Here is a 12,183-nt window from a genome sequence, read left to right on the forward strand (position 1 = left end):
AGCTGTCCTAGAAGGAGAAATAAACTGCCTTCTCCTAGCCAAGTCAAGAATCCTCTTGATTCTCTGACAAACTCTTTGTAGCAATTTATGGTGCTTCTCCATTCTCCATAGGCTGCCCAGGACTCTGACATTAAAGTCTAGCTAAGACAATTCCCGCTTCATTTCAGGTAGGTATGTGGTTTTGATCTTGGAAGCCAATGAAACTAAATTATCCTTTCATCTGGGAAAGAGACTTGTCTAAAAACTGTTATTCTGAGTAACACTAAAAAAGCAAAGCAGAGAAACCCCTCCACCTCCATAACCACACTGCCAGTGGCTTAAAAAAAAATAAAATAAAAAGAACAACTGAACACAGAAACATCAAATGAAAACCTAACTCCTGAGAGGCTTTTCAAGTAATTAAAAGAACAATGAAAATGTCCTAAACCCCTCATTAACCATACTGATTTCCTCCAGAAACTTGATTGCAATTTCTCATGGCAGGTAAGAATGTGCCTCAAGGACCCTTCTTGAAAATGCTGTGCAGTACCAGCCACATGGCACAGTATCGGCTGCCAGAAATGTACCCAGGTGTCAGCTTTATGCTTAGGGATTCGATGAAACAATCCCCAAGAATGGGGAAGCTACAAATGCCATTACATTTGAGCCCATTTCCATCTGGTTTTTCTCTGCAGTCAAACTGCAATGTTTGTCCTGGCTTGCTAATTGCAGTAGGGTCATTGTACAAAATTGAAGAATTTTCAGGGCCATTTTCCTTGAAAAGGAAGAAAATTAGCATCAAAAAAGGATACTCCAGAACGTGACATTAAAACCATAGTCACGCAGCAGTGTAAGTGGTATCCCTGGAGGATTTTGTCTCTGGTTCCCAGACAAAAATCTGTGTGACAGATGATAAATGAACCAAGCTGATTCCTAGACAAAGGTGTGGCTTTCCTCCCAGCTGGTGAACCAGGGTAAGAAGTACCTCCAGACCCAGCAATACAACTACCCAAACCATTACTTCTCTCCTTAACAAAGGGTGACAATTATTGAAACAATCACAGTGTTCTCGAGGGAAGTATTTGGGAGAAAGGAAGAGAAAGCTAACAGCTTTTCTTCTGAAAACCTATGCTTATGTTAATGAAATACTTAAGCGTGGAACATTCTGGTGGATACTACCTTTGAAGGGTTTTGTATTTTTATACCTTTTAGCAATTTTTATTCCACATGTCTGAGTGACATAAACTCTTTGCAAAACCTAGCCTCTGGATCTTGTGATTTTCTCCTTTTAAGACTTAAAATTAGGGGCTGGGAAGGTGGCTCAGAGGTAGAGTGCTTGCCTTGCATGCATGAGGCCCTGGGTTTGATTCCTCAGCACCACATAAGCAGAAAAAGCCAGAAGTGGCACTGTGGCTCATGTGGTAGAGTGCTAGCCTTGAGCTGAAGAGCTGAGAAACAGCACCCAGGCCCAGAGTTCAGGCCCCATGACTGATCAAAAAAGAAAAAAAAGAAAAAATTAATCAAGAGGCATAATGATTAAATCCTTTTGCAGTATGTCAGATATGTATCATTTAAAAATATTCAGGAAACTGTTGTGATTATGAATCAAAATTCATTCTTATTTCCTACTTTTCCCATATCACTGTACTTCTAAGTCACAGACAATGATGGATAAAATCTGAGGGTGGAGGAGGAGGTACAGGAAATGTAGGAGAACAATTCTGGAACTTCCTGATTTTCCTACAGTGCAAATCATTTTAGCAAATCATTCTAGCACTGACTACTCTACATCCTCATAGTATTTTCATAAGAAAGCATTTTTAAACTTTCAATTTATACCAGTACTCTATAAACAAGTGATTTCTCAGAGTCCATTTTATTATCAGGATATCCCTGGAAGGAAGTCTAGAGAAGTTTCTTATTTTTTTTTCCCCAGCAACCAACAGACAAACAAGAGCTATAATTTATTCTCACACCAAGAGATCAGATAACTTTCACCACACTGAATCAGGATAGTACAGTGCTTAATTAAAAGGAGGATCTATGGAGTCAAATGGCCTACTTGAATCTTAAATCTTGCTAAGTGATCTTAAGCTAGTTACTTGACCTCTTTGAGCTTCAGTTTCCTTGTGTGCAGTGGCTAGTAATAGGATCTATCACACAGGACTATTGAGGGGGTAAAAAGAATTTGTAAGTCAGGTACTGAGCCAAGTGCATTGTACACAGATGAGTGCTCAGTTACAAGAACTTCCGCTCCATTTCATAGCCTTTTCCTAAAATTGTATGGAATTGTGTCATTAAATGCAGAAAAGATAGCTATAGATAGAAAAGCCTTATGATTAATCTCCCTATATAGCATGAACAATGCTATGTTACTTTATCTTTTGTAAGAATCCAGATTTTTCTATTACGTTTGCTAAAAATGAAGCAACATGCAATCTGATTGGCTAAATATTGACTGAGCATCTGCACATCTGCAACCATAAAACTAAACCATGCCTCAGCAGATAAAGGATGAATAAAAGGCACCCCAGGCGTGGGGATACAATCCTATACTCATAGCACTTGGGAAATTGAGGCAGAAGGATTGTGAGTTCAAGGCTAGCGTGGGCAAAAAATAAAATAAACACTCTTAATATTCACTCCCCACAAAATCTTAACCTGAAATTGGTATTGTGCTGAAAGTCTAAAAGAAAGTGAGGATGAACATAGAGGAAGGAGTTTGGAGTTGCCAGACATTAAAAAGTCCCCTGGACTGGGAACTGGAGGGAGGGAGACAGGGAGCAGAAGTTGGGGATAAGTGGGAGAGAGAACAGATTTGACAACCAAACATAGATGAACTGATTTATCGTAATTATCTTCTGAAAAGAAGGTATCATCTTCCATTTGAGTCTATTCAAAGTCTCCCATTACATTTATCTGCTTGACAGCAAAGAATTGGTAGGGAAAGATACTATAGCTTGAAACAACTTAAAACGTTGCATCTTTGAAATACACAAAAATACAGGCCACCTGACAAAACTGAAAATGCAGGCAAAGAAAATGTAATGCAGATTTCATTTCCACTCTGGGAGTACCTATATGACCTCAAAATTTCTGATGTTGAAGATTACTATAAGCAAATCTTTTAAGATTATTTTTATGATAGTATTGCTGGACCAAAATGCATCCATAGAACAAAGGAACATAAAACAAACCTAAACTGACAGACATTGTAACAAAATAACTGAACAGCTTTAAACTGTGCAGAAGATGAAGACAGGCTCGGTTAAAGGAGGCTGAGAGGGTATGGCAACTAAATGCTTCCTGGCTGACCTAAAAAAGGGGACAGTGCTGTTTCTTTTGAAGGGAATCTCAATTACTTTGACGTCTTAAATAAGAAACCAGTATTCCCTTAGTTATAGTATAAACAATGTCTGCTAAGCAAAGTGTATCTCCAGCAATTTTGCCATGATAATAACACATAGGATCTCAGTGTATAAATGATGTACCTAAATTTTCTTAATATATTTGGGTGACATTGTTCAAAAAAAATGTATTCTTTATGTGGCTTATGTAACCACCACCCCACTGTACATTACCTTTACAGTAACAATAAATATATTTTAAGTCAAATTGATGTTTAAAAGTATCTTTAATGACTTTTATTTGCGTTTTCTTCTAGTATGGAAGCACAGGGCTTAAGTTCAGCATACTTGCAAGGCTTGCTTACTCAGCTGGAACTCTATCACTTCAACCACATCTCTAGCCTTTGTTGGTCATTTTGGTGACTTCTTGAGAACTTTTGTGTCCTCTGGATCTCAGTTTCCTGAGTAAGGATTATAGGCATGAGGCGCTAACACTGGGTTTCAATAACTTTTTTTTGTCCTTAAAGAGATTGAATGTATTTTCAGTTTCTTAATATCCTTCTCAGTATTTGAATCCAAAAAGTCAGCCATAGTTGTAATACACAGCAAACAGAAGGACAATAAACCCAGGGCTGGTAATTTAGTGGAGATAAAAGTCTCATATACTTTCCTGCCCATGCTGGCTTCAAACCAACATCCTTAGATCTCAGCCTCCTGGGTAGTTAGGCCACCTGTGTCAGGCTTAACAGGCTGTTTCATACTACTGAGATCAAGGGCATATCTGAGTAATTCTATATTCATTTTGTTAACAAGAATGTGAATTTTCAAAATTCCCCAAGTATATACACCAAACTCTTAAAATTGGCATGGGGATAAACAACTACTACTTAACTATAGAATGATGGATAGATACTGGGCCACTTGGCATAGTCACAGGGATTAATGTAACCACATTTCAAGTATGGCCACTCTTGGCAAAGCTTGCAAACACTTGCCAGAAAACACTAATCTTTTCCAAAACATGAACTTGACATTCAAAATGCTGTGAGCTTTGAGTCTTAAAGAGTTTTGCTCTGTGAGTTGTAACAATTAGCTGGTTAATGAAAACTCAGCTGTCTGAACCCCACCCCCAACTGTTAGAATTACAGGAGGTGCTCCATGTCAGTGGGCATTCTCTAAGTAGCTGTGGATTCCTGGATCCTCCACTGGCTTTAGGGGCCCAACCTCCACCACCTTACAGATCCTGTGGCCACATGACTACAGAGAAGCCTCTCCTTCCCCTCTCTCCCCTTCCCCAAGGGCTGGACAGCAGCCAGCTCATAGAACTGCTCACTCCCTGAACTGAAATCACAGGCAGACAAAGGACTTCTGCCTTCTCCACTTGGGGAAGTTCAAACTGACCAGGAAACTACTTTAATTCAGTTAAAGTACAGGTTTGGTTATTGCTTCCAATCAAAGGAAATCCTTAAAAGACACAAATGAGAGACTTTTGAGCATCTTTAAATATTTTATCTTAATAACATCCCCAACTAAAAACACTACTTACTCCTTCTGTTCTATGCAAAAATTGCTACATAACATAATAAAGAACTGGCTGACTTAAGAAGGTGGTAATTCAATGGCTTTCTCTGGGTATTGGAGCTGGAAGGAAAGAGCAACTGAAATAGGAGTCTTGGGAGTCATGAAGAACCTCACCTTGAACTAGCTGGCGTGTGAGCCAGCTAGGCATGTTTACTGATCTCATTGTATCCCCATTTATCTACAAAAACAAATTAATATTTTCTCCAATGTTGATGTGGGGATTTTAGAAAACAAAAAGGGGTCAAGTGCGTGCTAGGTATATAATAGACAATGAATGTGTTCATTTCTATGAACGTGGATTCTATTCGAACATAAGCATAACTTTATATAAATAAACATTGAAGAGAAATAAAAATTTAATTGACTTCATTGCTAAAAATGAATCATAATTCATTACCAATTACCTAGTGAGAAGTCCAAATTTTAACCATGGTATGGTAGTGCATGCCTGTAATTTTAGCACTTGGGAGGCTGACAAAGCAAGTTTGAGGCCAGTCTGCCAAGACCACATAGTGAGATCTGGTTAAAAAAAGAACAACAACAACAACAAAAAAGAACAACAACAACAAAAACCCCAACCCCCCAAAACAGGAGTCCAAATCTTGAAAACGCAAGAACCTTCTGTAAAGGACAGAACTCTGAAGCAGCTAAAGCCATCTTGAGACCCAATTTGAGATATGTCCTTAATTCCTTTCTTTTCTTCCTTTTTGCATAACTGGAAATTGCTAGAAAATGCTGGGTGGAGACAAGCCACTTGTGTTCCTTGTTTTAGCTGCTCTGATTCCTCCACTGCACAGTGAGCAGGTAGAATTAACTGCCCATCTTCAAAGCAGGGTGGATGCTTCTCCTGACAGGGTGGAAAAGCCAGCACTGGCCTCACTCGCATTCTAATACTTGATCCCTTCCTTGTAACCTGAATGAAATCTCCTAGCTTAGGTGTCTTTCTAAGTTAACACATATTATCAGAGGTATCTTAACAGCAAGTACATCCAGGAGTCTTAAGCATCCCTTAGGTGTCATTTTTCCTATTTAAACCAAATCTAGTTTAAAAAACTGCAACCAATCATATGAAAAACACCACCTTGACCCTGACAGAGTAATTCCATAATCATTAAAATACACACAACAGAAAATACTTCCACAAAACCGCTCACTTTATACTATTAGTAGACAACAATAATTTTTTGGTTTAAAAAATAGACATAATAGGAAGTGGAAGTGTGGGTCAAGTGGTAGAGTGCCAGCCTTGAGCAAAAAAATAAAAAATAAAAGAGATGTAATATTCCCAGGGATTAAAAAAAATCTTAAACATTGAGTCATGTCTAGTTGTTCGTGCCAATATATGCTAGCACTCAGCAGGCTGAGATAGGATAAGTTTGAGGCAGCCTGAACGATAAAGACCCTATCTCAAAAACACAACAACTACAAAACAAAAACAAGCAAGCAAACAATCAAAAATATCTTATATATTTTTTCCTCCATTGGGATTAGATAAGTTAAGTTCTCTGAATTGTCCTAGGGCTGTTCTGGGCTTCTAGACCATGGCGTCAGTAAGCAGGACAGACATCTGATTATATTTGAGAAACTGCCTGTACTGCTTGTGGTCAGTGGTGGGAGGTTATATAAAGCTTGTATCATATTTGGAGTTGATGTAGAGAGAATTTTGGAAAATCTCTAAACTCAAAAGAAGTTGTATCTAGAATTTCACCTGCGTTTTCCAGTTGTGCCACTCCGAGATATTTCTTGGAGCTGAGGACCAAAGAGTCACTGTTGTGGTGATTTCTGGCTCCCAGGTACAAACAGCATACTTCAAAACATGAGAGCTAAATTTCCAAGGCTTTTTTGTGCTTGCTGTCCCTTTACCAGAAAACTTGAGCCCCAGTCATAACCTGCAGAGTTCATTCCCTTACTTCTCTCTGGTCTCTGCACAAATGCACCCTTTTTGGAGAGGCCTTCCACACCACTGTATCGGAGGGCGCACCAACAGGATTGAAACAGGCTCCATGTCACCTGAGGATGCCTCATTTTCCCTTATTTTTCTTTCTCACAATCTGATATCCGCTTCTTTCCTGTCTTCCTCTGCCCTCAGGTCTAAGCCCCATGAAGGAGGTTTTGTTTGTGCCTGTATCCCAGTCATTCACAGAGTATCTGAAACACGTGGTCACTATTCAATAGACATGGGTCACATAAATGAATGAACTGTAGATGCTTTAGCCAAATGTCACACCTCTCTAGTTCTCTTCTCCATGACACTGAAACTCAGAGCCTCTGAGACGCACACAAAGCTGACATCTAATGTGGCCTGGGGTTTCCTGCACTGTTTCAGCTTAGGAAACAAATGTCTCATCACTCAAAGCAAGTTTCTCTTCTCGTCTTCCCAGGCTGAAGTGTTAACTAACACCTCACTTGCCCTTCTCCTCATATCTCCAATGTAACCTGCTGACAGGTTACATTACTGCTCACATCTCTTTTCTTACCATATTTCTCCAAGGAGCTGGTGAAGAGAAGATAGTTGGAAGCACAGCTCTGGGATTCAATATTCACATCTCCCAACCTCAGAATCAGACTCTTCCCCTTTGGGACTGTGATAGTCTTTTCACAAACAGTGTGATTGGGATAAGTCCCTGGATAATTCTTAGATGTCATCGTGCCACTGTCCTGAGAGGTCACTATGTGCCCACAGCCGTCACCTGGTAAAAGAAAAAAAGGAGGGAAGTTGTAAACGCAATTAATTCTTACCAAGTATTGAGAGCATCTAAGCAATCTTCAAGTGCATGGATTGTACGCTGTTCTTGGAGAGAAAGATTAATTTGTTAAATATCATCTGTTGTTTTAGGTTATTTTGTCTCACGTTTCTCAATTTAATCTTCTAAACATTGTTGCTCAAATGTTTCAGATACTATATGGAATGCAAAGCCCTTAGGGAACATAGCATCCAATTATACTAGTTCTTCTAGTCATCTCCCCATCTACTCATCCAACATTTGTCACACTTCTTGCAAAATCAATGTCATAGGATAATTTGCAACAGAGAAAATAATATTACTTACTTCTGACATGTAATAATGAATAAACTCCTGTATACAAAATCCTCATGGTAGAGTCTTGGGTTTATGCTGAGAGGACTGAAGTTTGGGTACAACTCATTTAGTTGGGGGCAGAAACTAAGGATCAATTAATGACAATCACAGAGTTGTAGGTTCCTCATTCTCATGATATATCACTAGAAATCATCAAGGATCTACCATATCAAGTGCTTACCACACACCAGACATAGTAAATTAACTGTCTAATAAACTAAAATATAAAAGAATAACATAAAAGTAGCAAGAGGTGTTTCAGTGGGAGATAGTTACAAATTTACATAACTGTAATTCTAGGTGCTGTGTACTAAATCAAGAAGCTGAAACAAAATGACAAGGGAACGTGGAGGAGAAATGCAGAGAGTATGTTTTCCTGTGGTTGGTATACCTTCACATACAATTTTTTTCCTGGGAAAGCAGAAATCTGTTGAAGAAGGTCTCTCCATATAAAGGCTTCTGTGTATCCTGGAGAAGTCTTAACTGAAACTCTGAAGAGCCTATGGCAGCCCTCAGCCTTCCCGAAATCTTTTCTAGCTAGAGGAGGACTCACTGGAGTCTTCCTTTATCCTACTTCCTTCCTGATCCAAGGCTTCTAGCACAAATGTAAGAGAACAAAAATGAAATAGGTTATGCAACATCTGAATCTATTCTAGCCCTGGAAACAAGCCCTAGGGAAAGGATTTGCCCTTTATCCAGAAATTTTACAAGACTCACACAGTTACTGCCAGGGGCACAGATAAAGGAAGTAGACTTGGTCTTACAGGAGAAGTGGGTTGAAAACTGCCAGGAGAAATCATTAGAGAAACAGCTAAAGCTACTAGAAAAACCTTGTGATCTATGCAGAATTTGTGGAAGTCACATAGTAGACAATAAAGCCCCATAGAAATTTCTGAATAGGGAGAGAATAAAAGAATTAGATAAGCAAGCAGGCTGCTAATGCCCCAGGAACTAGAATGGAGGGAAAATCTTATTACAACAGTCATGGGCTTAACTAATGGGGGGGGTGTTAAAATGGGAAGGAAAGGAAAGAAAACAAGGAAACTGACAAAATCAACAACTGCTCAGGTATTAGCTAGTCACACAGGAGAAGAGGAGAGGAGAAAAAATAATCCACAGAGATGTTGGGTGATTGAAGACTGGGGCTACCACAGACAAGAGGATAAACCCAGAGACACAGCAGGTCTGGGTGAAGGTTCCATGTAAATCTAAATTCCTGTCTCTTGGACAGTTACCAGTAAGGACAATGGCACTGTCAAATGAAAATCAGACAGAGGCATATTGGGCAAAAGCACAGGGTATTGGTTTAAAGTGTGAATTGGTTTAAAGTGTGAATTACCTCCTTGCCTTTAAAGGCTTTATGGTTCTTCTTGAAAACTGAAAGACATAACAATCACACGAGTGGGCATTCTCTCAAGGCCATTCTGTGAAAGCAGACAAACACCCTTGATCCCTATGACCTGTCTCACTGTTGCAGGACTGATTCTGAGAATCCTGATAAAGCAACTTGTACAGAAACAAGCAAGCATGCACATAAATATACACATAAATATACACTAAACCTCTCTAAACTACCAAAATCCAGCATGAATGAGCATCTGAACACCTCCTTTCTTAGTTTTTTGTAAATCTCCTTCAGTAAGAAAAGAGACACTGGTCAAGTCACTTATAACCTAACTTATGGAATCGTGACCTCTTTGTATAAGTACTTAGTAATAAAAATTTAAAAACAGGCAGCCTTGATCACATGCAAAAAAAAAAAAAAGAAAGAAAAATTGAAATAAACCACAACTGTCTAGGTGTGGGGTTACATGCCTGTAATCCCAGGACTTGGGAGGTTGAACGAGAAGTATTAGGAATTCCAGACTATCCTGGGTTGTATTGCAAGACCTTGTCTCAAAAAGCCAAGGAAGGGGGACAAAGAAATGGAACAGAAAATGAGAAGCACTTATGTGAATCAACGTACTTGTAATTAGTGTATTCTAAATTTCATTTTTTAAAAAGTGTCATGACAAAGGAAAATCCCAGTATGCCATTTTTATCCTATTCTGCAATGACACTTCTTTCCAATCACATCTATTCTAACACCAGGGAGGAAATATGTCCTGCTGGGATGCTGGCAGTTGTGCCTTTTGACCTTCCCATCATTACCTTACCTGGGTATCTGTGCCTCTCTAAGAAAATTTCAGAACAAAACACTCTCAATCACAAAGGAACAGTAGCATCCCAATTTATTAAAAGCAAACTCTTTTTCCAAAGTTGTAACCTCCTTCTTGCCTATGAAAGTAGACTATTTATGAAGTTTGCTGTAGCAAGGACTAATATCATAAATTTACCTGTGAATATTAACTACATTGTTCCTCTACAGTCTTGATAACTTCAAAGGTAGAACGATACCAAGGCAGGGGAAAGAAAACCTGCTAGAAAGAGACAATGTCTGTGGTATCACAGAGTGACTAAGACAGATGTATGCAGCTGAACAATAGGGAGTCCCTATTCCCATGACCTCGTCCTGACATTCACGTGGCCCAACTCTCCCCACCAGACGCTCTAATTGAGAAGCCCAGACAAGGAAGAAGACATACATTCTTTCGTGTCTTCCTCCAAGCCCGATCAAGTCAGGTTCCCTCTCCTGTGTGTCAAGTCAGCACACTCACTGTGAGACTTGGCAAGATGTTTTCATTTAGAAAAATAAGGAGAGCATACAACATCACTCTCTATTAGTTTGTATAATTGCATTTGATCTAAAATAATCTCAAAATCAAAAGTTTAAGCAGGGCATCCATGGCCATGGCTCATACCTATAATCTGAACCACCCAGGAGGCTGAGATCTGAAGATTATGGGGAGGAAAGTCCATGAGATTCTTTTCTCCAATGCAAAACAAAAACAGAAGTAGAGCTGTGGTTCAAGTGGGAAAGTACCTTCTTTGAGCAAAAAGTTAAGAGACAGTACCTAGGCCCTGAGTTTTAAATCCCAGGACCAGAACTAACTAAGTATAATTTTAAAAATGAACAAACTTGTTTAAAATGAAGGTAAAAAGGAAAAAATCTAAAAACCTGTCAGTCCAGTGAAGTTTTGCTGGTTGAGGATGAAAGTGAAGGAAGGGCCTTTTCTTTCTCCTTTCTTTTTCTTTTTTTGTGTGTGTGTGTGTGTGTGTGTGGTCATGGGGCTTGAACTCTGGGCTTGGGCACTATCCCTCAGCTACTCAGCTCAAGGTGAGTGCTCTACCACTTGAGCCACCATAGAACTTCCGGTTTGCTAGTGGTTTATTGAAGAGTCTCACGGAGTTTCCTGCCTGGGCTGGCTTTGAACTGTGATCCTCAGATCTCAACCTCCTGAGTAGCTAGGATTACAGATGTGAGCCACAGGTGCTTGGCTGGGCCTTTTATTTTCTACTTTATACTTTTCTATACTATTTGGGAGTTATCTTCTATCAAAATGTTTTAATTAAATGAAGCATTTGTACAAGTTTTCACTAAAAAGACTTGTATAGAATAAAAGAAATAAAGGTCAATCTTATTCCAAAATGTCTGTAACAAATCTATTATCTAAGATGTTCACATTTACTAAGGAGGATAAGATGTGCTGTGTGTGATGGCCTAATAATATATACTCTAGTTTGTAGATGAGAAAATAAAACATATATTGACTTTTCTTAAGGCTGCTGGTTCTCAAGGTGCAATTCTCAGGTGCTCTAACGTAAAAGGGGTTTTTTTTTTAATTGTTGTTATTAAAGAGTTTTACAAAGGTGCTACAATTCCGTAAGTCAGGTTTATGAGTATAATGCTTCTTAACAATGTCACACCTTCCTTCATTCTTCCCTATTTTCCCCCTCCAGTCCCTACTCACAAGTTACATAGCCTATTTCAACTGTGGAATTTTTAAAACCTTTTTTAACTTTGCATTTGTTTTTATTACATGTGTACTTGTGTTTAATCTTAAAAGCCACCCGAAGAACTTTGCAATCTAACCATCTCTTTAGATACTTTCACAATACCCTTGCACAACTGTTATCCTAGCAACTCAGGAGGCTGAGATCTGAGGATTGCAGTTCAAAGCCAGGCAGGGCAGCAAAGTCCATGAGATTCTTATCTCTGATTATCCACCAGAAAACCAGAGTGATGCTATGGCTCAAAATGGTAGAGCACTAGCCTTGAGCAGAAAAACTCAGGGAGCTCTACAACCACCCCATCC

General features: G+C 39.1%; 1 protein-coding gene across 1 annotated transcript in view; it reads right to left on the reverse strand.

The window, feature by feature from the left end:
* Dcbld1 (discoidin, CUB and LCCL domain containing 1) overlaps window positions 1-12,183 on the reverse strand; it is a 63,337-nt gene that overhangs the window by 33,799 nt on the left and 17,355 nt on the right. Inside the window, exon 4 of the mRNA XM_013032780.1 lies at window positions 7,385-7,597. Within this exon, the coding sequence (XP_012888234.1) occupies window positions 7,385-7,597 (213 nt within the window). The remainder of the gene's footprint in view (window positions 1-7,384; window positions 7,598-12,183) is intronic.

This window comes from Dipodomys ordii, unplaced genomic scaffold (assembly GCF_000151885.1).
Source record: "Dipodomys ordii isolate 6190 unplaced genomic scaffold, Dord_2.0 Scaffold157, whole genome shotgun sequence".
Classification (NCBI taxonomy): Eukaryota; Metazoa; Chordata; class Mammalia; order Rodentia; family Heteromyidae; genus Dipodomys; species Dipodomys ordii.